At 42.7% G+C, this 27,845-nt stretch overlaps 1 protein-coding gene across 2 annotated transcripts in view; it reads right to left on the bottom strand.

The window, feature by feature from the left end:
- ACSM1 (acyl-CoA synthetase medium chain family member 1) overlaps window positions 1-27,845 on the bottom strand; it is an 87,345-nt gene that overhangs the window by 37,311 nt on the left and 22,189 nt on the right. The window contains exon 2 of one of the 2 annotated variants that reach the window (XM_055561541.1): window positions 18,515-18,757. In XM_055561541.1, coding sequence (XP_055417516.1) covers window positions 18,515-18,706 — 192 coding nt within the window. In that variant the 5' untranslated portion in view covers window positions 18,707-18,757. The remainder of the gene's footprint in view (window positions 1-18,514; window positions 18,758-27,845) is intronic. The other variant, XM_055561542.1, reaches the window with a different exon arrangement.

Below are 27,845 nucleotides of genomic sequence, written 5' to 3'. Positions count from 1 at the left end.
CAACTTTATCTAACACCTTTGGAGGATGGCGCCAAAATTTAAAATAATTACTCTTAGAGAAAATAAGTCTTATGGTTGACAAACCTTTATCAGAGTCATAAAATGTTAATAGGCCTTCTGGCCAGAAGATGATGTAAATCACCTAAACCGTTTGTATATGAAAAGTTTGCAGAAAAGAAAGCCTAGTCTCGATAAGGATCAAAGACTGCTGACTTTGCATGATTTCACACCCCGTATTATCCTCTATGCACAACTTAAGGTACATAAGCTCCCTTTGAAAATAAAGCTATGGGCCTTGCTCAAAGCTTGGTCTCCCTGTGTCGTTCTTTCTTGTTTTCCTTTCTCTCCTTTTCTTCTCTACTCTTATTTCAGGCCAAAATAATTGGAGCACGGGGGTCCTCTGGGACCACTTACTTGCCTGGGCTTCTAAGACCCACTCTAGAAGGTGCCTAAGGTGGGGCACCCTCAGCGATTTGAGAGGGCGCCTGTGACCTCCGTGGTCAGAGCAAACCTGGTGTCACAGGTTATATTGATTTCTCATGTAAACCAGTTATTAAGGAGCCTCTAAAATCTCTCAGCCTTTGCTATGATAATCGCCAACGCCGTCATCCTTAGGGAATCCCTGGATCCAACTGGGGCAGGACCCCGGTAGACAGGCAGGCCTGGCGTGCTGTGATTCATGGGGTCGCAAAGAGTCGGACACGACTGAGTGACTGAACTGAACTGAACTGACTGATATCAATTGATATTTTAAAATGGGTTTTCTTTAAGGTGGTTACAATTCTTATTTAATTATACTGTGGGATAAATAAGGCATATATATTGCCACTAAGTAAATATTAACTAAATGTACTGAGGAAACCGATAGTTAGTTACCTGAGTCATACAAAATAAGTAAATGGGGAACTAACATACAAAGATTAATTTAAAAAATAGTGATTTTGTTTTGGTTTAATTTATAGACTCAGAAAGGTCTTTGCTAAATGCATTGTACAAATCTTTGAAGACATGATAGATTAAAACTTTAAAGTTACAAAACATAGAACTTTGTAAATTAAATTTCAGTTTGATTAAAAATCTTGCACTGATTTTAGTAACTTTAGGTGACAAAACTGTTTTTTGAAAAACTGAGCAATTGCCTTTGTCTCACAAATGTCTAAACCAGAATATGAATACAGGCCTTTAGGAGCTGAGACTAAGCCCAATTAAACAGGCAAGACCTGGGAAACCTAAAAAAGAGCTGGGGGGGGGGGGGGGGGAATGGCAGTTTTAAATCAAAACTGCAGAGAATGTTCCCTCAGCCAAAATTTATGGACAGTAAGCCATAATCATCTGAACAAGCAACTTTATAGTATTCCAACTGTTTGTTAACTAGAGACTTTACATCAATATTGTACTTCCTGATTCATAGCTAGTGAATGAAAGTTGCTCAGTCGTGTCCAACTCTTTGTGACTCCATGGACTACGTAGTCCATGGAATTCTCCAGGCCTGAATAATGGAGTGGGTAGCCCTTCCTTTCTCCAGGGGATCTTCCCAACCCAGGGATAGAACCCAGGACTCCTGCATTGCAGGTGGACTCTTTACCAGCTGAGCCATGAGGGAAGCCCAAGAATACTGCAGTGGGTAGCCTATCCCTTCTCCAGCAGATCTTGCAGACCCAGGAATCAAAATGGGTTCTCAGGTTCATATTTCAGCTTTTAGTAAAGCTGTTAGGGGAAGCACACTGATTGAAACCACCCACCCTAGCCAGGCACTATAGTAACCATTTGCATGAGGTGTTTTATGACAGGCGGTCCTAGCAAGGAACACGGAACTAATAACCCTCCACCAACCGGAAGAGTTTGGAAAAGGTCAAAAGGAGACACCACTTGCCTGACCACCTCCCAGAATCCTTCTCTCTGGCATCCATCTTGGCTGAACAAGGCATGCACCACCGGGAAGGACTCTGAGTCAGAATGATTGGCTAAATATTACCCAGAAACTAATTCCATCACCATAAAACCTGAGACCGCAAGCCATGTGACAGAGCTGTTCTCCTGGGTTCCCTTACCCTACTGCTCTCCACTCGGGTGCCCTTTCCCAATAAAATCTCTTGCTTCAGCACATGTGTCTCCTTGGACAATTCATTTCTGAGTGTTAGACAAGAGCCCAGTTTTGGGCCCTAGAAGGTATACCCCTTCCTGCAACAAAGCAATGAGATCTCCAATTTGCTTATGTTTGTATACACATTATACATATGAGATATCTCTACTTCTAAAGGTATCATTAGAATTGAATTTATAAAGAACTCTACTTAATTTTAATAAAAATCACTACATTTAAAGAAAACTGGCCAAGATGACTTTCAGGTTCAGGTAAACTGGAAAATATTCACTGTTAACCTGATACCTGATATTAATGTTAAAGTTTGTGGATCTAAATTAATATAGATGTCATGGGCTTCCCTTGTAGCTCAGTCAGTAAAGAATCTGTAACCCATTCCAGTATTCTTGCCTGGAGAATTCCATGGACATAGGAGCCTGACAGGCTACAGTCCATGGGGTCACAAGGGTCAGACACAACTTAGCTACTAAATCACCAGGAGTCATCAAAATTAAGTATCATACTCTATGTTACCTAGGTTTAATAAAGACATTACTAATCTCTTGCAAGAAAATAACTGGACATGATGAAGATTCAAGGTAAATGTAAATGAGATTAAAAACTTTGGGATAAAAGTTTTAAAGTAATCATATTTTAGAAATGTTTGCTTAAAATGAAGTTGTTTGGTAACAAGATTCTAAAGCTGTGCCGATTTAAGCCATGTGATGAAAGTTTATTTAAAAAATACTGAGACATTAATTACTAGGTAGAAAAATTAAAGGTGTTTGAAAATATTAATGAAAATGGTATTACCTAAGATGTTTTCTATAAAAAAGAAATGTTTTAAAAATTATTACTGATGTTTAAGCTCACTAATTTATAAAATGCCAATGTAAAGACAGTGCATAATTGCTTACTTCTTAGTTTTACTAAAATTAAGGTTTTAAGAGTTCAGCATTCTAATTTATATTTGAAATTAAGGCTATTAGAAATAATACTGTAACTTTTCAGAATACAGTAGGAAAGATAAGTTTTCAATAAAGAAGATATGAAAAATGGAATTACAATTTAGTAAGGAAAAAGAAAAATTGAGCTGGTTAATTTTACTTGGATGAAAAAGGAAAGACAAGCTGGATATAAAAAGGGATGAGAGATTATGAAGAGAGCCCTGAGAAAAAAGCTTTACACATAGTCAAGAATTAATGAAATTTAGATTGATGTTAACTAAGCGTTAGGTAGTTAGAATAGGAAAAAGGAGTCCAGAATGGTGGTGGCTAAAATACAAGGAACGGAAAAGCCCGCAAAAATAGAACAAAGGAAGGTCCAAGGACCAGAGTGAGGACGTCAGGTAGAACAAAAAGCAGTCCTGGCTAGCCTAATTTACATAGGGCAGACCTGGGAGGGGAGGAAAAAACATATAAAAAGAGGAATCAAAAGGCAGGGGGTCTCTCTCCCATGCTTGCACGCCCTCTCTGTCTCTCTTTCTCCCTCCCTCTCTCTCTCTCTTCTCTTTGAGTCTTTTGGTTCGGCATGCCCTCACACCTTGAAGATGTATTTTCCTTATATTTTCTAAATAAAACTGAACTGTTACACAGAGCTGTAACATTAATCTGTCCAAGAGCTATAATACGGTCTGTCCAAGAGCTGAGAGCTGTAACATGAACTGTCCAAGAGCTGTGACGTGCTGAGGGCTTTAACATCCGTCGCTTCAAATTTTTGTTGTGATGAGACAGAACTGAGGAAATTACATGCTCCCCACACATTTACGTTGCCTTGACTCCGATTTAACCTGGCTGAAACAACCTTGGCATGGCCCCCTCAAGGAGGAGGCCAAGCACAGCAGGAGTCCGACTCAGCAAAAGCTCCCACGGTGGAAGCAGAACACGAAGAAAACCCAGCACAGGGGAAGTGACAAGAAGCCCATTGTGCTGGAAACTGGGACAGTGAAGAACTAACTCAGCAGAAAGCTCACGTGGCTCAGTCTCAGGTTCGAGAAGACCTCCGGTTTAGTTAGGAGGGCCTCTCTCTTATGGCTGGAGGGACATATGCCTGATGAAATTTTAATTCCTTTACAATCTCTCGTTTCTTGTTTCCTCAAACACCCAACAAACAGGCGAGTGGCAGTGGGCACAACTGAGGGACTCTGGAGAGGTTACTCCTCGGTATGTCCCAAAGGCACTATCTGCTGAACCCCAGTTGAGTTCAGTTCAGTTCAGTCGCTCAGTCATGTCCGACTCTTTGCGACCCCATGAATCGCAGCACGCCAGGCCTCCCTGTCCATCACCATCTCCTGGAGTTCACTCAAACTCACATCCATCGAGTCAGTAATGCCATCCAGCCACCTCATCCTCTGTCGTCCCCTTCTCCTCCTGCCCCCAATCCCTTCCAGCATCAGAGTCTTTTCCAATGAGTCAACTCTTCTCATGAGGTGGCCAAAGTACTGGAGTTTCAGCTTTAGCATCATTCCTTCCAAAGAACACCCAGGGCTGATCTCCTCTAGAATGGACCGGTTGGATCTCCTTGCAGTCCAAGGGACTCTCAAGAGTCTTCTCCAACACCACAGTTCAAAAGCATCAATTCTTCGGTGCTCAGCCTTCTTCACAGTCCAACTCTCGCTGTTGCCCAAATTGGTGGGGGTTCTTCTGTCCTTAATCTTTGTGCCAAGGACCAGGCCAATGAAAACTCTGAGCACAGGTCAGGTATTTAGCAGATTTTCTGGCAGGCTATGAAGGGGATTCCTTGGCACGTTTTGCCCACTGCTTTTTCCTCCTGTCCTTCAGCTCCCCTCTCCTGGGACTTGAGCCCAGCTAAAACCAATGATGCCTGGCTTCAGGACCTAGTGAAGTTCAGGCTCTGATGTCTCATTGCAAAAATTCAGTGTGAGACACAGTGAAAGGTAAGATGTGGATTTGCTAGGATTCAGAGAGAAGCACACTCTGCAGGGTGTGGGCCATTGCAGAGGGCAAGGGCTTAGGCCATGGGCTTAGGCCATGGAATGTGGTCTGGGTAGGTTTTGCAAGTAGGGTGGTGAATTCATATGCTAAGGAGTGGGAGGATCATTTCAACCACTGGGGAACCACCTACTCCTCTGTCTTTTTGACAGCGCCTTGGAGCAGTCCTGTCACATCTGGGTGTGTCACTTAGCTTACAGATCAGAGATTAATGTTTCCATGAAGCTGACTTGTCATCTTGTCAACTGATTTTAATCGGTTTATGTTAAGGCTTTGTGCTGTGTCATTCTTTCAAAAGTTGTGCCCTGCCCCCTTCCCTCCTGTTCCACACTCTTTTCCTGAGCCCCGTCCAGGCCCCCAATGTTGCCTCTACAATCTTCTGGAGGGACAATCAGAAAATAGCTGGCCCTTGGGAGGGAAATAATGTGTAATATCCAATCCCTTTAGATATTCAGGCCTTCATCTTCCATGTTTCCTACAATATGTGCAGCATCAGCATCTCTCAGTGAACCCACTAGGGCAGGCAACAGGCACACAGTGTCTGCTAGAAGTCCATCAGTTGGCATCCCTTCAAAGGCAATTGGTTTCTGGGGATAATATTTGCCCCTTTAGGAGTTGGCCCTGCAGGCCGCTTGGGCCAAAACCCTTAGCACCCTTCTCTGAAGGTTACAAACATACCCCAGGGTCAAATCTCCTCTTCACTTTTATAGAACATCTGATCTGTTGTCTCTTACTAATTTGTTCTTGAGACACTTACTAACTCCTACAACCAGGACCCTGCCCTCTTGTAGGCAACATTGCTCCATCCAGCCTATTATTAAAACATTTTAATGCCCCTAACAGGGCCAGATAACCCACTCCTTTGTCATTGCTTCTGTTATTATCTAAAGTGGGCCTAGGACAATGAAATGTTTACCATTGGAGTCACCCTAACCTGCTCTTATGGAGAACTAGGGGAGGAAATCAGTGACTTACAATCCCTTAGAGCAGTAAGAGGATAAGGCTATGTCCACTTCACCAGGTTCCCAGTCTCAGGGCACAGGCTTGGATTGCTTTACATCATGATATCTGTTCCCATCTGCAGTGAACAAACTGGCAATGAGTTAAAATTACAACCCATTAATCCTATCCAGCACTGATCATGCTGGAGACCTTGGGGACGTCCAACTCCATTCATGGACTGCCTTGACCTGCCTAGGGATCTGGTCCTCAAAAGTTTGTCATGCCTCAACCTGCTCAGGGATCTGCCAGTCCAGGGGTCCCAGAAGGTTGTCACGCCTCGACTTGCCCAGGGACCCAGTTCTCGGGAATTGGGCTGACCTACCTCAACCTGCCCAGAGATTCGATCTCCAGGAGGCTGTCACGCCTCAGCCTGCCTGGGGATCTGCACCCTGACCCGGGGACGCCTGACTCTTAGGTTGCAACAGTACTGGATAGGATAAGCTTCAGAAAGACTCACCCCTAAGGAAGTCCACCCATGGAAATAGAAGGAAGCTTATTACTTGTGGGACTGTGCCCAGTCTCAGCAGTAACTCAGGAGCCCAGTGAGAACCCCATTTCCTTTCTGGAAAGTCCAAAATAGGCCCTCCAAAATTTTACCAATCTGGACTTAGACTCTTAGGAGGGGCAGGTGGTTTTAAAGGACAAATTCCTGTCCCAATGTGCATCAGATATCAGAATAAAGTTACAACAACTACAGCAGCAGGACCCTGCTTCATCTTTTGATGAGATGGTCCAGACAGCCCCCAATACCTTTTGTAACAGAGAACAGGAGTAGGAGGCCAAGGCCCAGGAAAGGGAGAAAAGGAAAGAGACAAGGCATGCCCAGATGCTGGCCGCCTTCCAGGGAAGCCATATGGCAAACCCCGAGTCCTTGAAGGACAAGGCACGAACAAATGCCTACTCTGTAGACAGGCGAGACATTGAGCCAAAGAGTGTCCAAACCGTGACAAGTCTCCTAAAATGGCTTGCTATAAATGCCATCAGCTGGGACATTGGGCAGCACTCTGCCCTGGGGACCCAAGAGCCTCAAGGTCAAGCGCCAAGCCTTCCCTCATGATGGTTCAACAGGACTGAAGCAGCCCTCTCCAGCCAGCCCGCCTGTCGCACATAACCGTCATGGGGCTGGAGCCAAGGGTGCAACTGGATGTGGCAGGTAGGTCTGAGAATTTCTTGGTTGACATGGGGGCTACCTACTCTGTCTTGATCACCTGCTCTGGAGCCTTCTTCTCCCAAACCTGTACAATTTTTGGGTGCTACAGGAAAAACAACTACTAAAAGATTCACCCAAGTGCTTCTTTGTTGCTGGGATCGACAACTATTTTCTCACCAGTTTCTGGTGGTCCCCAAGAGTCCTACTCCCTTACTGGGAAGAGATATACTCACTAAACTGGGGACCACCTTTGTGATGGGAAGCTTTTCAGCCCCTAGAGCCCTACAGCTTCTGGTTACTACTGAAGAACCCATTATACCCTCTCCAATAGAGAGGGACTAAAAACTCTGGGAGGTCAAAATTAAACCCCAGGTGTGGGACCAGGGGACTCCTAGAAGAGTCCACTAAGCTGAACTGGTCATCATTGTCCTCTGAGATGCCACTCGGTTTCCTAACCGGAAACAATATCCCCTCAGAAGAGAGGCTTGGGAGGGACTACTTTAATAAATAAATTCCTTGCTTGTGGGCTATTGGTTCCCACCAATTCACCGTGTAATGCCCCAATCCTCTCAGTAAGGAAAAAGGATGGAATCTGGTGAATGGTTCATGATCTCTGGATCATAAGTGAAGCTGTAGTTCCTACATCCCACAGTACCCAATCCCTATGTAATCTTGGGGGGAAAATCCCACCCAGTGCCAAGTGGTTTACAGTCTTGGATCTCAAAGATGCATTCTTTTGCACCACTGGCTAAAGAATCCCAATATCTTTTTGTCTTTGAGTGGGAGGCCCCAGAAGAAAGACACCAACAGATGACTTGGTCAGTATTACCTCAGGGGTTCAGAGATAGCCCCCACCTGTTTGGACAGGCCCTTAGCCGGGATCTCCTAGATCTGGACCTGGGATCTAATGGGAAAATAGTACAATACGTAGTTCAGTTCAGTCACTCAGTCGTGTCCGACTCTTTGAGACTCCATGAATTGCAGCACGCCAGGCCTCCCTGTCCATCACCTACTGCTGGAGTCTACCCAAACCCATGTCCATTGAGTCGGTGATGCCATCTAACCAGCTCATCCTCTGTCATTCCCTTCTCAATATGTAGATGACCTACTAATCTGCTCTCCAGATGAAAAAAAATGCCCAACAACTTGCAATTCAGGTTCTAAGCTTTTTGGCGGAGAGGGGATATGATGGCACAGATGATCGAGACAAAGATCACTTACCTGGGAGTTCAGATTACACACGGGTCCAGGAGGCTGTCCTCTGATCTGGTACAAGGAATCCTCCAGTTGCCCTCCCCCACGACTCGAAAACAATTGGGGGCTTTCCTGGGGCTAACTGGGTATTGTAGAATCTGGACACCCAACATATGGTCTAATTGCCCAGCCCTTATATGAAAGCTTAAAGGGACGGGATGATTCAATCCCACTGATGTGGGGAACTCCTCAAAAGAAGGCAGAGGCTACACTGAAACAAGCCTTAACTCAAGCACCCACCTTGATGTTGCCAGACCCAGAAAGAGCATTCCAACTTTATGCCCACGAAAAAGAGAGAATAGCCTTGGGAGTGTTAACTCAAAGGTTGGGATCTGAGCCCCAGCCTGTAGCTCACTTATCCAAGACGCTAAACCCAACCACCTGAGGCTGGCCTCCCTGCCTTCGAAATCTTGCAGCTATTACAATCCTGATAGAAGATGCTTTAAAACTCTCTTTTGGGTGCAAACTAATTTTTTACCAGCCACCAAGTGAAACAACTCCTAAATGGGCGAGGCCATTTATGGATGTCTGATCAAAGAATCCTCAGGTATCAAGTAGTGCTGATGGAAAATCCAGGCCTCACTTATATCCCCTTATGAGATTCTTAACCCAGCCACCCTCCTGCCTACCCCTGAGGGCTCTCTCCCCTTTCATTCTTGCCTAGAAACCTTGGACCACTGGACAAAACCCCGAGAAGGATTGTTCGAAGATCCTCTGACCAATCTTGAGGAAATCCAGTACACTGATGGAAGCAGCTTTGTCTTGGATGGAAAAAGAAGAGCCAAATATGCAGTAGTCTCCAATTTTGAGACCACAGAGGCTAAGCCTCTGCCACCAGGTACTTCAGCCCAATTAGCTGAGCTCATAGCCCTTACTCAAGCTTTAGAGCTGGGAAAAGGAAAGAGGGTAGCCATTTACACTGACTCCAAGTCTGCCTTTCTGGTGCTACATGCACATGCTGCTATTTGGAAAGAAAGAGGCCACTTGACTACCCGAGGGTCCCCAGTGAAATATGGTGATCAAATCCTTAGATTCTTGGAGGCAGTCCATCTGTGTGCTGAGGTTTCTGTCTCCCACTGTTAAGGACACCAAAAAGGGAGCACAGAAATGGCACGAGGGAACCAAGCAGCTGATCAGACAGCTAAGAGAGCAGCATTACAGAAAAATGACCTAACAGGGGTTGCCACCTTAGTTCCACAGACTAATTTGCCAGAAACTCCTTCATATACTGAAGGTGAGACTCTTAAAGCTAAGAATGAGGGCTTTCAAGATCATATGGGGTAGTTCCAAAAGGAGGGACTCCTTTTTCTGCCTGGGAAACTCCAGTGGAAGTTGGTTAATGCCTTACATGCCACCACTCATTTAGGGGAAAAGGCCCTCCAAAGATTACTAGAAAGGGCTTTCAGAGGAACAGACCTCCAAATGACTATAAGGCAAGTGGTCTCCTCTTGTCCCACTTGCCATTTAAACAACCCCCAAGGAGCTCCTGGTGGCTCAGACGATAAAGCGCCTGCCTGCAATGCAGGAGACCCGAGTTCGATCCCTGGGTTGGGAAGATCCCCTGGAGAAGGAAATGGCAACCCACTCCAGTATTCTTGCCTGGAGAATCCTGTGGACAGAGGACCCTGATAGACTACAGTCCATGGGGTCACAAAGAGTCGGACACGACTGAGCGACTTCACTTCACAAGGAGCTCAAAGACCCCAGCTGGCCCAGCCTGTCCAACGATGTGGGATTTACCCAGGAGAGGACTGGCAGATGGACTTCACCCAGATGCCAGTTTCTCAAGGGTATAAATACCTATTAGTCACGATAGATACATTCACAGGATGGATTGAAGGCTTTCCCGCCTGGACCAAGAAGGCTGAGGAGGTGGTAAAAACAAAACAAAACAAAACAAAAAACAAAACTGCTCCATGAAATCATTCCGAGGTTTGGTCTGCTCAGGTCATTACAAAGGACATCATTTACTTCTAAGGTCACTCAGTTCAGTTCAGTTCAGTCGCTCAGTTATGTCCGACTCTTTGTGACGCCATGAATCACAGCATGCCAGGCCTCCCTGTCCATCACCAACTCCCGGAGTTCACTCAAACTCATGTCCATTGAGTCAGTGATGCAATCCAGCCATCTCATCCTCCATCATCCCCTTTTCCTCCTGCCCCCAGTCGCTCCCAGCATCAGGGTCTTTTCCAATGAGTCAACTCTTCACATGAGGTGGCCAAAGTACTGGAGTTTCAGCTTCAGCATCAGTCCTTCCAAAGAACACCCAGGACTGATAACCTTTAGGATGGACTGGTTGGATCTTCTTGCAGTCCAAGGGACTCTCAAGAGTCTTCTCCAACACCACAGTTCAAAAGCACTTTAGGGGTCTCTAAAACATTGGGCATTACTTATTATCTCTATTCTGCCTGGAGGCCTCAGTCTTCAGGAAAAGTATAAAGAGCCACCCAATTCTTAAAATCAGGGATAAAACAGATAACCCAGGAGAACTCTCTGGGATGGAAGGAGGCTTTACCAATAGCTCTCCTCTGCACCTGTATTGCCCCTAAGGAACAGGTTGGTCTTAGCCCTTATGAGATGCTATATGATGTGAGAGTTGGACTGTGAAGAAAGCTGAGCACCGAAGAATTGATGCTTTTGAAGTGTGGTGTTGGAGAAGACTCCTGAGAGTCCCTTGGACTGCAAGGAGATCCAACCAGTCCATTCTAAAGGAGATCAGTCCTGGGTGTTCTTTGGAAGGAATGATGCTAAAGCTGAAACTCCAGTACTTTGGCCACCTCATGAGAAGAGTTGACTCATTGGAAAAGACTCTGATGCTGGGAGTGATTGGGGGCAGGAGGAGAAGGGGACGACAGAGGATGAGATGGCTGGATGGCATCACTGACTCGATGGACATGAGTTTGAGTGAACTCTGGGAGTTGGTGATGGACAGGGAGGCCTGGCATGCTGTGATTCATGGGGTCGCAAAGAGTTGGACACGACAGAGCTACTGAACTGAACTGATGGGAGACCTTTTGTTTATGTCAATGATCTCTTCCTAGATCCAGAGTCTCAGACCCTCCAGTTTCCTACCATGGCCATTGGGCAATTCCAACAGGATATACGCTTGTGGGGTGTGAACCAGTACCCAAAAGTTTCTAAGGGGTCACCACTATATGCTCCAGGGACTCAAGCCCTAATTAAAATCTGCAAAGATGGGTCCCCAAAGGCTCAACTCCAGCCCATGTGGGAGGGCCCCTACCCTGCTAATACTTTCTACCCTCACACCGGTCAAGGTACCAGGACATGACTCCTGGATTCAGTACTCATGAGTCAAGCTGTGGAAGAAAACAGAGGAAGACACTCAGTACACCCGTGGGCCCCTAGGAGATCTCAGATACCTATTCAGAACAACAAATGAGTGCCATTCCAATGAACACCCCCCAAATCTAGTTTCTGTGGATATTTCTCAGGACAGCTCTAAAGAGCCAACACAGCTTGGCAGGGGCTGTACTCCAAAATAGACAGGAGATAGATCTTCTGATCCCTGAAAAAGGAGGGACTTGAGCCATCCTGGCGAAGGGAATTTGGAGTTGGCTAATGCCCCTACTAGTCCTTGTTATGCCATATTGATGCTGCTTATGATTGCTCCATATATTATCAATTGTCTAACCCATTTTGTCTCTGCCCAGGTCAACAAACTACAACATGCAGTGCCAGTTCAAGCAAGGATATATAAAACTACAGGTGACTACAGAAAATAACACTCACCCTTAGATGGACACCACTATAAGGACTCTGAGGCCTGAGACTAGCAAGAGGGGGAGGCCCAATGCCCCTCGCCATCCCAGTTCAGTAAGAAGTAGCCAGAAAGACCTCAAAGCCCCTATTCCCAAAGAATTGGGCCTCCCATATCTTGAGGGGGTAACGTTAGGTAGTTAGAATAGAAAAAAGGAGTTCAGAATGGCGGTGGCTAAAAGACAAGGAAGGGAAAAGCCTGCGAAAATAGAACAAGGAAGGTCCAAGTACCAGAGTGAGGACCTCAGGTAGAACAAACAGCAGTCCTGCTAGCTCAGTTTACATAGGTTAGGCCCAGGGGGAGGAAAAAACATATAAAAAGAGGAGCCAAAGGGCCGGAGGTCTTTCTCCCTCACTCATGCGCACTCTCTATCTCTCTTTCTCCCTCCCTCCTTCCCCCCGCCACCCCCACCCCTCTCTCTCTCTTCTCTTCCTGTCTTTTGGTCTTTTGCGTCAGCATGCCCTCACGCCTCGAGGATGTATTTTCCTTTTATTTTCTAAATAAAACTGAGCTGTTACACGGAGATATAACACTGATCTGTCCAAGAGCTATAATACTGTCTGTCTGAGAACCAAGAGGTATAACATGGTCTGTCTGAGAGCAGAGAGCGGTCACACAGACTGTCCGAGAGCTGTGATATGCCGAGGGATTTAACGTCTGTCATTTCAAATTTTTGTTGTGACAAGACAGAACTGAGGAAATTACCCATTCCCCTGACAAAAGTAAATTGTTTTGTTAAGTGAGCTAATGAAAGACTGGAAATTTTATCCCTGTTATAAATGTTCCATTTGATAACAGGTTGTGTGAGTTTCTGTGCCCTTAAATGTTCTATATTTATTTTCTTTGTGACCTTCATTAAATGAATAGGTATTGTTTCAGTGATCTGTGATCCTGTGTTTTAAAATATTTTTTATATTTCTAACAAATTTCCCCAAATCAAAACATAACTACGCTTTTTAGCCTCTAGCTGACTCTGCGATGGATTCTTCAAAGAAACTTCTCTGAGGAACCTCAGAGATGAACGTTAAGCTAGCTTATGTGGTATTTTTGATTGAAAAACATTGTCAAGTGATTAAAAATGAACTTTAGGCTACAATGTATAGATAAATATCACTAATACAGATATTCCAAAAATTTTATGGAATCCCTTACATCTGATATGTCTTGATATAATGTTATCAGTCATAATTCTAGTGATTATACTAAAATTTTATATGTTGCAGAAATACCCAAGTTTCCTAATTATGTTGTACTCAAATCTTTAACCATGCAGAAGGGCCATGGCACAATCAGTAGGGAAATTTAGAAACAGTGATTTTAGAACGAGTGATTCCTTTCTGGATAATCCCTTTTAAACTGCATAGTGACAGAAGGACCAATTTTACTGGACAAATTGTTAAGGAAATTTGGCTGATTATGCAGAATTCCATTGTGCCTATCACCCCTAGTCTTCTGGGTTAGTGGAAAAAACAAATGGAACAATTAAAACTCAATTGGCTAAAATAACAGATGCTGTTCTTTGGCCTAAGTTTCTCCCATTGGTTCTCCTCAGCATCAGATCCACTTCTTTTGGCAAACATCATTGTCTCCCTTACACGGAGACCAATGAGACTGGATAAAGGACTATATGATCCTGTATTACTTAAAGGAGACATATTATTGCAAGTGTTTAACCAAAGTATCGACAAGGCATTCTAAACTTGTTTCTGAAACTTAACACTCTGGTTAGTATGGAACAGATTGCATCAGAGACCAGAAATATACTGGCTGGCACCTAATGGGACTCAATGGCTTTGTGGGTCCAGTCTATGGCCTTGGCTTCTGCTGAGATGGCTAGGAAGGTGAACTTTAGGATTCCCTTGGGCTCAAGGCTACTTTTGTACAAACAAACTTATATGTGACTCCAGCAAATTTACCATCAATATGAGCCTGATGGACCAAGAGATATGTACTTCACTGATATGATAACTTAGCAGCTATTTTTGGGCCTTCAACAAGATTGGAAAATATTATTTCTCACTTTAAAGCCTTGGCAAAATTCACTCATAAGGCCTTAAATGATAGCAACCAGGCTAATTCTGAGGTCTCTATGATATGAAAAGCGGAATTGCAAAATCATATGGCCCTTGATATCCTTACAGCATCTCAAGGGGGCAACTGTGCTATAATTCAAACTAAATGTTGTGTTTATATACCACAATCCTCTGTTACACATTTAATGACTCATATGAAAAATCAGATTGCTGCCTTAGATGATCCACTTCCTAGAGTTGGTGATCTTTTAGAAAATAATTTGGTTCTGAGAGGGTAATAGGCAGGAAGTCTAGAGGCCCCAAATGGCAGAAATAGGCTGCAAGTGTCAGATATTTTTTAATCTCTCTCTTAAGCGGCAGGAGGAAACAAACTACCAGTGTCAGATTTTTTTTCCCTTCTCTATACAAATTTAAAGGAGGTTTCTTTTAAAATTCTGTGTTGCCATGATGACACCTGGTTCCACCTGAACTTAACTTTTCTCAAAGTTAACCTAAGGTTTCTCAAACCTTTAGCTAACCAATGCATTTTTCTTATGGATACGTTTTTCTTAAGCTATGTTAATGAACTATGTGTTTACCCTAGACTCTGTCTTCAAGTTGGTTCCACCTAAAGACTCAAACAAATGTGTATGTTTTACTCATGCGAATAATCTCTTAAGCTATGTTAATGAGACTATGTCTTTGCTTAGAAACCTGCTTTTCTTCAAGATTCATGTCAATCGTTTTATGGCCCGGGACAACTCACCTTGTGCCAATGTTATCTCAAAAAGCATGTTGTGGGTGAGGGGCCTGGTGCCAGTCTTTGAGTTTTGAGACATTTCCTTTCTCTAATTAGCAGACTGCTAGTAGCCGACATGACTGAAGCGACTTAGCAGCAGTAGCAGCAGCAGTAGCTATATAACATCCGGTTAAAGACTAGCAGGGGGGCACCCTTTCTGCCCCTTTCTGATGTCTATGTCAGAAGCTTTCTCTATCTCTTTTATACATTAATAAAACTTTATTACACAAAAGCTCTGAGTGATCAAGCCTCGTCACTGGCCCTGGATTGAATTCCTCTGCTTTGGAGGCCAAGAATCCCGGTGTCTTTTATGGCTCAGCAGCAACCTTTCAGTTCTGGAAGCTTATGGCTTAAGTCTCTACTGGTAACTAACATTGTTAGCTGTATTGCTTGTAATTTATTTATTTTACAAGATTGTTGTCTCTTGTGTTACACGATGTATAACCAGGCCCCTGCCCAAATTAAACACAGATAAATATCTTGAAGAAATAGACTACATTTATAACTTAGAATAATTGTAATAGTATGATTCTAGGTATAAGAAGAAGCAACAAAGGAAATATCTCCTGGATCCTATTAGGTTAGAAGATAGACAATCCAGATCCATTTATTATCTATCAATGGGCCTAGTCTGGAAATTAACACCTGGAGTAACATATCGATAAAGAACTTTCACCTGATCTGAGATGAGCCTCCAAGCACCATGGGACAAAAGGAAACAATGGTCATGAAATGTCTCCCAATAAGGTTTAACTTCTGACCACAGGGAGGGACTGTAAAATGAAATATTTTCTTCTCTGTGGCCTTCTAGTAAACAAGCCTTTTCCAAATGCAAATTTATGAGCCCCAGTGAAACAAAGCCATCTATTTGGAAGCCATCAGATACTTCCTTCCTGGTAAGCCCCGAGGAGCTGGGGGATGTGAGAGGCAACCATCTGCCACATTCACCATCTCTTGTGGTAAACAAGAAATTTGTATGTTAACAATAAAGAAAACAGGATTGGCCCCAGAGAGCAAGCCTGGACACATAGAAGATTGCTAAATCTCTTCATGTGAGAGATTTATTCAGACATATTCCAACTTTTATATAGCCTGGCTTCTCCCCTGCCTCCATAAAGTCAGCTCTTTCAGGGTCACCTGAGATACTGTCTCCTGGGCTCGAGTCCTAACATTCCCACCAAATAAAACCTAACTCCCAACGTTTAGGTTGTGTGTATTTTTTTAGTTGACAATATAAAACCCAACAAAGGTGGGGCATTCCCTGGGCAAATATTTGCTGCTGCTGCTAAGTCACTTCAGTCGTGTCCGACTCTGTGTGACCCCATAGACGGCAGCCCACCAGGTTCCTCCGTCCCTGGGATTCTCCAGGCAAGAACACTGGAGTGGGTTGCCATTTCCTTCTCCAATGCAGGAAAGTGAAAAGTGAAAGTGAAGTCGCTTAGTCGTGCCCGACTCTTAGCGACCCCATGGACTGCAGCCTACCAGGCTCCTCCGTCCATTGGATTTTCCAGGCAAGAGTACTGGAGTGGGGTGCCATTGCCTTCTCTGGGCAAATGTTTACATGGTGATAATCTCCATGGGTTGATGTGTGAACTAACAAAGAATTTATGAAGATAAATGCAGAATAAAAACTACGACATTTTCAGCCCATCTTGTGATTCAAAAGATCTTAACCAGATTTTTGATCTGGGCAGTGATGAAAGTCAGTTTGTAGTCTGAAAGCAGAGATGTTTTGACATCATCATCTCATGAGACCAGGTTAAAGAGTGGCTTATAGAATCAGACAGTCTGAACACAAATCCTGCTCCTCCACTTATTAGATAAGCAAATTCTGTAGGTTTTTGAACAATTGTAACCTCAGTTTCCTCATCTCAAAAATGGGGATGATTAAAGTGTCCATTTTATCAGAATAATATGCACAAAGTGCTTGGCATAGCACATAAACAAAAAGGGCTCTCCAAAAGTGAGGGCTGTATTTTCCTTGGAGTTTTTTGGAAATTCAGAAAAAGGAAAAAGATGGAGATAGGATAAAAGTCCTCATAAAAGGCATATAAGTTCTGAATACTAACATATTGAGAGGGTTAATAGTCACGTAGGAAGGCCAGAGCTCCCCAAGCAACAGGAGGAAATAAACTGCAAGTGGCAGACTTTTTTTCTCTTCTAATCCTGTGTTGTCATGAGGACACTTGGCTCTGTCTGAAGGTAACCTTGAGCTGCTAATGGCTCAGCAAACCAATGCATTTTTCTTATGGAAATGGTTTTCTTAAGCTATGTTAATGAAACTATGTATTTGCTTGGAAATCTGCCTTTCTTCAAGATTCATGTCTATTGTTTTATGGCTGGAGATGACTCCCTTTTTGCCATTCTATCTCAAAATGCATGTTATGGGAGAGGGGCCTTAACTCTCTCAGCAACTCTCTCAGTAACCATAACTCTCAGTCTTGAGGCATTTCTTTTATCAGATTAGCAGCTTGCTAACAGGTATATAATGTCTAGCAAGGGGGTATCTTTTCTGCCCCCTTCTGATGTCGATGCCAGAAGTTTTCTCTACCTCTTTTATACTTTAATAAAACTTTGCTACACAGAAAGTTCTGAGTGATCAAGCCTCATCTCCAGCCCTGGATCGAAATACTCTCCTCTGGAGATCACGAATCTTGGCATCACTCACAGTAGCCTTAACCTTTGCAGCCTTAACCTTTCAGTATGAATGTATGCTCATGGTAAATTAAAAATACATCAACTCTTTGACTCCATATCAGGTAAGTTCTTTCTTCTGAACAAATACAGTGTTGAGTGGGCTTTCACAATGTGGAAAATTCGAGCAGGAACTTTGTAGCTGAAACACCCCCCATTGTCTACCCAACTCCTAGTGTCACCACTGTTCCTCTCTTAGGAAAAGAGAAACCAATCATGTGCATTTTTTTTTGCAGATACCACTGGGATGGATTTCTCTGGATATACCCCAAAGCCACGTTCAAGTAGGTAGTTGATAGGGAGGACTCCAGCTATACCTGCCATCCTCATAGGAAGACAGATGGCATGATTTAGTTACCTGTGTCAGATGTTCATGTGCACTATCCAGGTTACACCCTCCCTCTGGGTGTAACCTAAAGTCAAGCCCATGCTTTATGGATGAATTCTAGTTAGACTCACAGTCTCATTAGTTGAAGATGAGAATTCAGACCAACATCAACTTGCTGACCTGTGATTAGAACTTGACACTTGGTCATGATTACCTGACTGAGTACCAGCTACTTGCACCTGCTATCTTGTTTCTTAAATGAGATTATCCCCGTTTCATAGATAAAGCCACTGGGGCTTAGAGAATAGAGGAAGTGTCCAGGCTGAGAACTGAACCCCCAAACATATGCTTTTCCCATGAAAATTGTAGACTTAGTCAGAAGCCCTTTTAGTTCTGTGTCCCTCTTCCTATTAGGAGAAGGAGGTGAATCCTGTTCTCGCACACAACACAGAGGCCTCCTTACCTTCTCCATTTGAGTCCAGTGGTCCAGTACATCACTTGCAAAGTTAAATTCCTCAGGTCTGTCATAGTCATTCCAACTTAGGGTTCCAGCTCCTGATAAAGATTGGCAGCGCAGGTGCTGAGGGGCATGGTGGAAGCCAGGGCAGGACATGTGGATGCCCCAGAGGACCCGAAACTTCATCAGCCTTTGCATAGTGGAGCAGTCCTCAGGAAACAGACACAGAATTCTCAGGTCACTACCTGTCTTAAGAAGAGATGGCTAATATGTTGGTCATTGGAGCAGAAATTCATTCCACAAAATGAAGGCACATTGCTGGCTAATTACTAGAGTAATAGCTTTGTTTCAGTTCACTGGAATTTGGAAGGCACAACTAATAGCTCACTGAAATTTGAAGGCATAGCTAAACTGACTTAGCTGAGAATTTCTCTTTCCAAATGAAGAATCACAAGGCAAAAATTATGAGGAGGGGCTATAGCTACTAGATGAGGTAGGCACATATTCCTGAGGGTCTTCTCCTTCTCTTTTAAACCCCAGGGATGGAAGCCAGCCATGTGGCCACGTTTTTTTTTTTTTTGGTAGAAACAGTATTTTCAAAGTCCTGTATGTCATGCTATCCTTGCTCTGGAAACATCTCTTCCTACTGAGCCCAAATATGTGGTTCTCATGAAAACTGTCATAGTTTAAGATGATCCCATCGCATCCAAATTTGATTGGTCGATCATTTCCCATGATATATATATATATTTAAATACAAACTGGGCTAATCATAATCCCTCTCCAAAATTGTGTATGTGTGTGTGTGTTACCAAAGCCTTAGTGGAAGCCATGAAAATATACACTTTGGAAATTGTCAGTGGCTATAATTCCTGTAATGTGGCAATAACTGCTCTGCATAAGAGAAGAAAATTTGGAAATTTTCAGGGGCATGGAAATAAGGGGTAGAGAGAATCTTGGAGGCATGCAAGTCTCTGGTTCATAACTATTGCTCCTGAGGCATGTCTGCATCTCTATCCCTCTCTTGTTAATATCCTGTCCTGAATTCTATGGACCAACAATTTTTCCTGTCTGATATTGCGTTTCTGTTACTTGATATTATAAGAATACTGACAAATATGCACCACCACACTCAGACAGAAGAGGCTAATATCAGAGCACTCTCCCTACTAAACAGGGATCTGGCCTCAAGGTCTTCCCCAGGACAGCATTCAGGTACCTATTACCAATCCATCATTTGACCTATGAAATAAAAATTTTTTGCCACTCCAGATCCAACAAATGCTTCTGACATGGGGCTAGAATGCTCATTTACTAGGATACTTTTCGAAGTGTGATGGTGGCAATTGGCTTAAGCAAGAACTTCTGTTATATGAGCAGAAAGCCACTTCACAAATAGCTTTGAGGTTTAAGCAGTTTATCCCTGCAAATAATTAAGCCCTCTCCCCCTCAGTTACAGCAACAAGATAATACTGTTTGATGATAGACTCATGAGAGAAATCAATAAAACATGACTCCATTTTCAATCTGTTTAGACTTGAGTGGGTTGCCATTTCCTTCTCCAATGCATGAAAGTGAAAAGTGAAAGTGAAGTCGCTCAGTCGTGTCCGACTCTTAGCGACCCCATGGACTGTAGCCCACCAGGCTCCACCGTCCATGGGAGTTTCCAGGCAAGAGTACTGGAGTGGGTCGCCAGTGCCTTCTCCGTGGAATAACCTAGCCCCAATTAATTTTGGTGCTGCCCTCAGAACCCTGCTACTGCCTACAGAGAAGAGTATTGACTTAAAAAATAGTCACAAACTAAAAGTTGATAGTTATGTTTTATTCAGTGGGAATTTTTAGGACTTCAATCCCAGGAGACAGCGTCTCAATGACTCTGAGAGAATTGCTCCAAGGAAGTGAGAGGAGGAACCAGGTTAAAGTTTTGCAACAAAGGATAGATAGACTGAACATCAGAAGATTATTGTTAATTAAAGGAAGCAAGGTAAAATTAACCTTCAATCACTTGCCAAATCTTCTGAATGCCAAATAAACTTAGTTTAACATTCTTCTCTGAGATGTCCCAGAGGTTTTTATTCAAAGCATCCCAGAGTCAGCAGGAAGCTAAAGAGCTTTAGTTAGATTTTGATATTTGAGATGTTTGTTAGAAATGTCAACAAAGATTTAAAACACAACAGGATCATAGGTCACTGAAACAATGCTTATTTACTTAACCCAAGTAAAAGAGAAATCAAATTCCAATTTCTTATTAGCTTATTTAGCCAAATCCATTTAGTTAATGTCAATCTAAATTTAGTGAACCTTGACTATGCATAAAATTTTTCCTCCTCAGGGTTGCTTTTCACAGTTTCTCATCACTTTCTGTATTTAGTCTCATTTCTTATACAAATAAAATCAACAAGCTCATTCTTTCTTTTTTCTCAATAAAGTGCAATTTTATTCCTCATAACTTCTTTACTGAAAACACATTTTATGTCCTACTGTATACTAAAACGTTACTGTATTATTTCTAATAGCTTTAACTACATATTTAAATTAGAAATTTCAACTCTTAAAACCTTAATTTTTAGTAAAAGATAAGAAGTAAGTAATTATGAACTGTTTTTTACATTGGCATTCTATAGACTGTTGAGCATAAACAACAGTGATAATTTCTAAAAGCACTTGTTTTCTTATAGAAAACATCTTGGGGTGACATTGAGCATTTTCATTAATATTCCTAAATACTTTTAGTTTTTTTCTTTAGTAATTTATATCTCAGTATCTCATTAATGAAATTATCTAGTTATTCAATAAACTTTTATCATTTAACTTAAATTAGCCCAACTTTAGAATTTTAAGTTACCAAATATCTGGAAAGATTATTTTAAATAATTTTTCTAAAATAGAAAAGAGTTTACCTCAAAGCTCTTATCTTATTTACGTTTATTTTAAAGTTTCATTGTATCAATAAAATATAAATCAATGGTGGTGGTTTAGTCTCTCAGTCATGTCCAACTCTTGTGACCCCATGGGCTGTAGCCTAGCAGGCTCTTCTGTCCATGTGATTCTCCAGGCCAGAAACTGGAGTGGGTTGCCAATTCATTCTCCAGGGGATCTTCCTGACCCAGGAATCTAACCAAACTCTCCTGCATTGCAGGCAGATTCCTTACAAACTGAGATAGTGGGAAAGCCCAAATCTGCCTGTGAATCTGCCTGCAATGCAGACCTGGGTTTGATACCTGGATTGGGACAATCCCCTGGAGAAGGGAAAGGCTACCCACTCCAGTATTCTGGCCTGGAGAAATCCATGGGTCCTTGGGGTCACAAAGAGTCAGACATGACTCAGTGACTTTCAATTTCACTTGTTGTCTAGTTCCCCTACTTCTTTCCTTATTTGGGGCTCTCTTGTGGCTCAGCTGGTAAATTAATAGTGATTAAAACCATAGATATGCAAGAGCCTTCCCCATAAGAGAGTGGGGAGGATGTAACCTAAATTTGGAGAAAGTGAAAGTTGTTCAGTTGACTCTTTGAAACCCCATGGATTATACAGTCCATGGAATTCTAGAGGCCATAACACTGGAGTGGGTAGCCTTTCACTTCTCCAGGGGATCTTCCCAACCTAGGGATTGAACCCAGGTCTCCTGCACTGCAGGCAGATTCTTTACCAGCTGAGCCACAAGGGAAGCCCAAGAATACTGGAGTGGATAGCCTATCCCTTTTCCAGGGGATCTTCCCAACCAAGGAATTGAATGGAGTCTTCTGCATTGCAGGTGGATTCTTTACCAAGTGAGGTATCAGGGAAGCCCAAATTTGGAGAATTTACTCTCAAAAACAGTACTGTATTGTGTTACTCGATCAGTCATGTCCAATTCTTTGCAATTCCATGGACTGTAGCCCACCAGGCTTCTCCGTCCATGGAATTCCCCAGGCAAGAATACTGGAGAGGGTAGCCATTTCCTTCTCCAGGGGATCTTTCTCACCCAAAGACTGAACCTGGTCTCCTGCATTTCAGGCAGATTCTTTACTGTCTGAGCCACCAGAGAAACCAGAAAAATAGCAAAGGCCATGTCAGGGAGTGTAATTTCTTCAGTTCCATCTCACCACAGCAAAGATTTGAAACTGTGGACCAGTGTCACAGCTCAGTTAAAGCTCAGTTTTATTTGGCAAGCAAAGGAAAATACATCCTTGAGGCATGAGGGTAGGCAGACCCAAAAGAAGAGAGGCTCAATTTTGGCTCCTCTTTTTATATGTTTTTTTCTCCTCCCCCTGAACGTGCCCTGTGTAAGTTGGGCTAGCCAGGAGGGCTGTTGGTTTCACCTGAGGTTCTCACTCCAGTCCTCAGATTTTCTTTTGTTCCATTTTTGTGGATTTTTTTTCCTTTCTTTGTCTTTTAGCCACCACCATCTTGGACTCCTTTTGCCTATTCTAACTACCTAACAGACCAAGTTTTTAAAAACATGAACAAACAAAACATACCAACACAGAATGTCCTAGGAAGAACAGGTAGAACATTTACATCTCAAAACCCAAGTTTCCTCCTGAAGGCCTTTGTTTAAAGTCTGAAAAGATATTTTTACTAAGCTAGCTTTTAACCTTAATGTAACTTAACTGTGTAAGCAATGAAAGAGCCTCCTCAATTTTTAGGGTGAGATTTCCCTTCAATTTCCACTTAAGTAAATACTTATAATTTTTGTATGTACATTTACCCAGCTGGGATGTTAGCTGGAGGCTGGCAATCTGTTGTTCCTTTTCTTTTATTTTGAAACTTTTATTTTCCATATTGAAGTCAGTTTGTTGAGATAAAATTGTGATGATGATTGTGTGCTGGGCCAGCATGTGCTTCTTGGGAGTGCCACTTCTCTGATTTTGCCCCAGAGTTGTTTCAGCCCCATCTTACATGTCTCCGGTCTCCCATTGGAGTGTAAGACTTGCACAGGTGCTCAGGTCACAGAATGGCCAATTCTTATGTGCATCCTTGGTTGGGCAGTTTGTTAATTACATGACTGGGTTTCCCTATAGGGATAAGGTGGGCTGTATGAGGTCTCTCCTCTACCACTTCTGCAGGTTTCTCAGTCCCCTGAGAAAGCCATTGCCAGCCAGGAGGAGAGAGTCCCTTCTTCGGAGCTCAGAAGCTCTCATAAGATTTTAGTTTTATTTCAAGAAACTTTATTAAGGTAGCCAATAAAAGGAAAAATGACAGGTCCATCTTCCCCCTAATAACTCCGTCCCACCTTACTCAGTGTTTAAGCTAAGTCTTCCTCTCAGTCTCTAACTGAGGATAGCCAACCACTCAGTATCCAAATTGAGTCTTCCCAGTACCTTTTACACTGAGGATAACCTTCTCAAACAAAATCTTCCCAGTGCATTTTATACTGAAGACAACCCACTAAGCACCTAAACTGAGTAAAATCTTCCCAGTCTTTTGACTGAGGATAACCCACTCAATATCTAGACTGAGCAACCCAGGTACCTTTTCTTAAAACCAAGTTTCAAGGATAACCTCTTCTCCCACCGAATAAAACTTAGGATCATCAACTAATAAACAGGAGATCCTAGAACCAGGAGACACTCATTCAAATTTGTCTGGACTCCTCAAGAAAGTGGATGGGCACAAAGGGCCTCTGCTGCTACCAAGGCTCTGGATACTCACAGGGTTCAGGTGGAGAAGAATTTGGCCAGGGTCCCTTCTTTGCAGTCACCATAACTATCACTATAAAAAATATTCACAACCTAGAAGTCAACAGTTGTTTTATTTGGTGGGAAAATTTAAGACTTTGATTACAGGAGCAGTTTTCTCAGAGTCACTTGAGATGCTGTCTCCTGGGCTGAAGTGCTAAAATTTTCCACCATATAAAATGTAATACTCAACTTTTAGGTTGTGACTATTTTTTAAGTCAACAAAAATAGATACGTGAAAGCTTCATCTTGTAGTTTGTCAGTGTGGATCCTTGGGCCATGTGAACTAAAGTATGTCCCCTTCCTTTTTGGTGTCTGTCAGTCAATAATTCTTGCTGAGTCCTGTCCCCAGGCCACAGGTGCAAGAAGCAACAGGTACCACAGAAGAAGAGCCCAGAATTAAGGTCACCTCAGAAGCAAACTGAGCCCCTTTGTAATGTTTCCAAAAGCCCCCCTGATTATCACCATCAGGTTTCCTGACCCATATTAGCCAAAAATGTGTACCCTAGTGCTCACCCTATACTGTCCCACCTAATTACCTAATGCCAACCACCCTTATGGCAGAAAGTGAAGAGGAACTAAAAAGCCTCTTGATGAAAGTGAAAGTGGAGAGTGAAAAAGTTGGCTTAAAGCTCAACATTCAGAAAACGAAGATCATGGCATCCGGTCCCATCACTTCATGGGAAAGAGATGGGGAAACAGTGGAAACAGTGTCAGACTTTATTTTTTTGAGCTCCAAAATCACAGCAGATGGTGACTGCAGCCATGAAATTAAAAGATGCTTACTCCTTGGAAGGAAAGTTATGACCAACCTAGATAGCATATTGAAAAGCAGAGACATTACTTTGCCAACAAAGGTCCGTCTAGTCAAGGCTATGGTTTTTCCTGTGGTCATGTATGGATGTGACTGTTGGACTGTGAAGAAGGCTGAGCGCCGAAGAATTGATGCTTTTGAACTGTGGTGTTGGAGAAGACTCTTGAGAGTCCCTTGGACTGCAAGGAGATCCAACCAGTCCATTCTGAAGAAGATCAGCCCTGGGATTTCTTTGGAAAGAATGATGCTAAAGCTGAAACTCCAGTACTTTGGCCACCTCATGCGAAGAGTTGACTCACTGGAAAAGACTTTGATGCTGGGAGGGATTGGGGGCAAGAGGAGAAGGGGACGACAGAGGATGAGATGGCTGGATGGCATCACTGACTCAATGGACGTGAGTCTGAGTGAACTCCAGGAATTGGTGATGGACAGGGAGGCCTGGTGTGCTGTGATTCATGGGGTCACAAAGAGTCGGAGACAACTGAGCGACTGAACTGAACTGAACCTACATATTGGGGAACCAAGAAAAATGGCCTGTTAATGGCACAGTAAATTACATGATCTCTTTTGTTGTTCCCTATGGCATTCAGTCCCAGTCCTCTTGCCTGGAAAATCCCATGGATGGAGGAGCCTGGTAGGCTGCAGTCCATGGGGTGGCGAAGAGTCCGACACGACTGAGTGACTTCACTTTCACTTTTCACTTTCATGCATTGGAGAAGGAAATGGCAACCCACTCCAGTGTTCTTGCCTGGAGAATCCCAGGGATGGGGAAGCCTGGTGGGCTGCTATCTATGGTGTCACACAGAGTCGGACATGACTGAAGCGACTTAGCAGCAGCAGCAGCACGGCACTCAGTCAGAATTTGGATCTAAGGGACTCATGCTACATATAACTTTCTGTTGTCGCCTTATCCCCTATCCTCCTATGTCTCTCCCTCCATCAGATGTCCTAGCCCATGACTTTCTCCCATGATCATAAACATGAAAAGGAAAAAAACTCCAAAAATTGTAAAGAATCCCCTTCTAACTCCTCCTGTCTCTTGCAGGGGGTGGCAGGGGGAGGGAAGAAATTTCTCCCATTCCTTCAAATTCCCTTACTCCTTCATATTCTTCTGACCAAAGACCCCATCTCCCCAAAGGAACAATCCCTACTAGGATGATATTTTATCAGTCAGTTTGCTTCTGTCATCAGAACCAATTTGAGCACTATTTGATCTATATTTTAGCTCTGAAATTATGACTACAAAAAGGAGTATGACATTTTTGACACAAGATGGCCATGATATTCTTTAGAGTCTGGATAAAACTGGTTAAAATGAAATCTTGTTGAAATTTCAAGATTTGTTCTTTTTGCACATGCAGTTAGACAAAACTGGCTTGTTGAAACACGTTTCTTTTTGGAGTGCCAATCCTGAGAGAAGCAAAAATATGTCTAGGAAAAATTCTGAAGTTAACTCTTACTATGTCCTTGAGATACAAAGCCTGCTCTGCCTGAGACGTCAGCCTTATGTTAACTAGTAGAACTTCAAGCCAAGGAAAAAAGAGGCAAAGAGACATTTTAAATCTTAAGCAGAAAATTGTGAGATCTGTGTCTGTTTGGATATATATGTATGTCTCAGTGTGTGTCTCTGTCTTTGGGTAATATTGCTAAGGTTAATTTGTAAATGAGCTCTAATTAAATTGGACTGAAGAAAAGTAAGTACTTACAAATCAAACAGCTCTAAATAAAAGAGAAATGGTTCACATGAACTAGGAAAAAGTTCACTATTAACTGGTATTAATATTTGTTAACCTAATTAACATAGGCATATCTTAAGAACAGCATCACTGATTCAATGAACATGAACTTGGGCAAACTCCAGGAGATGGTGAAGGACGGGGAGGCCTGGTGTGCTGCAGTCAATGGGGTTGCAAAGAGTCGGACATGACTGAGCAACTGAACAACAACAACATCTTAAGAACACACTGTAAAGGAACTTTTAAGAAAATGCAAATAATATAAGAGCTTTGGGTGATTTATGTTTTCTAATCTACAGAATAATGTTATAAAGGACAGTTTATGGTTGCTGAAGGAAAGCAGGATGTGTGTTTTTAATAAAAAAAAGTATAAGGAATGGAATTACATTTTATTAAGGGAAAAGGAAATAAGTTTGATTTATAGGTGGCAAACTTATACATTTTGACTTATAGGTTCTCTGAATGGGCAAATAAAATGATGGAAATGAAAGTGAAAAAAAGATTTTTTGGGACATGGACCCCAAGAAGAGAGTTTTGTGCATGGTACAAGTTTCTTAAGACATTAAATTGCCTTTGAAATCTTTTATTATTACTTTAGCTAAATGAATAAATTTTGTTTCACAGTGAATATAAGCTGGTACCAAACTGGAATTTGGCTTTCTCTCCTTGTTAAAAGAACAAACTTTTCTTGGAATGCTGCTTTTGATAGTGGACTGTGTGAATGTCTTTGCCTTTAAGTGATTCATTTTTTTTTTTTTTTTTTAAATTTTATTTTATTTTTAAACTTTACATAACTGTATCAGATTTGCCAAATATCAAAATGAATCCGCCACAGGTACACATGTGTTCCCCATCCCGAACCCTCCTCCCTCCCCCCTCCCCATTCCATCCCTCTGGGTCGTCCCAGTGCACCAGCCCCAAGCATCCAGCATCGTGCATCGAACCTGGACTGGCAACTCATCTCATACATGATATTTTACATGTTTCAATGCCATTCTCCCAAATCTTCCCACCCTCTCCCTCTCCCACAGAGTCCATAAGACTGTTCTATACATCAGTGTCTCTTTTGCTGTCTCGTACACAGGGTTATTGTTACCATCTTTCTAAATTCCATATATATGCGTTAGTA

Source organism: Bubalus kerabau, chromosome 23, assembly GCF_029407905.1.
Source record: "Bubalus kerabau isolate K-KA32 ecotype Philippines breed swamp buffalo chromosome 23, PCC_UOA_SB_1v2, whole genome shotgun sequence".
NCBI classification, from domain to species: domain Eukaryota; kingdom Metazoa; phylum Chordata; class Mammalia; order Artiodactyla; family Bovidae; genus Bubalus; species Bubalus kerabau.
Note: the sequence above shows the minus strand (reverse complement) of the source record. Positions and strands in the feature narration are given on the sequence as shown.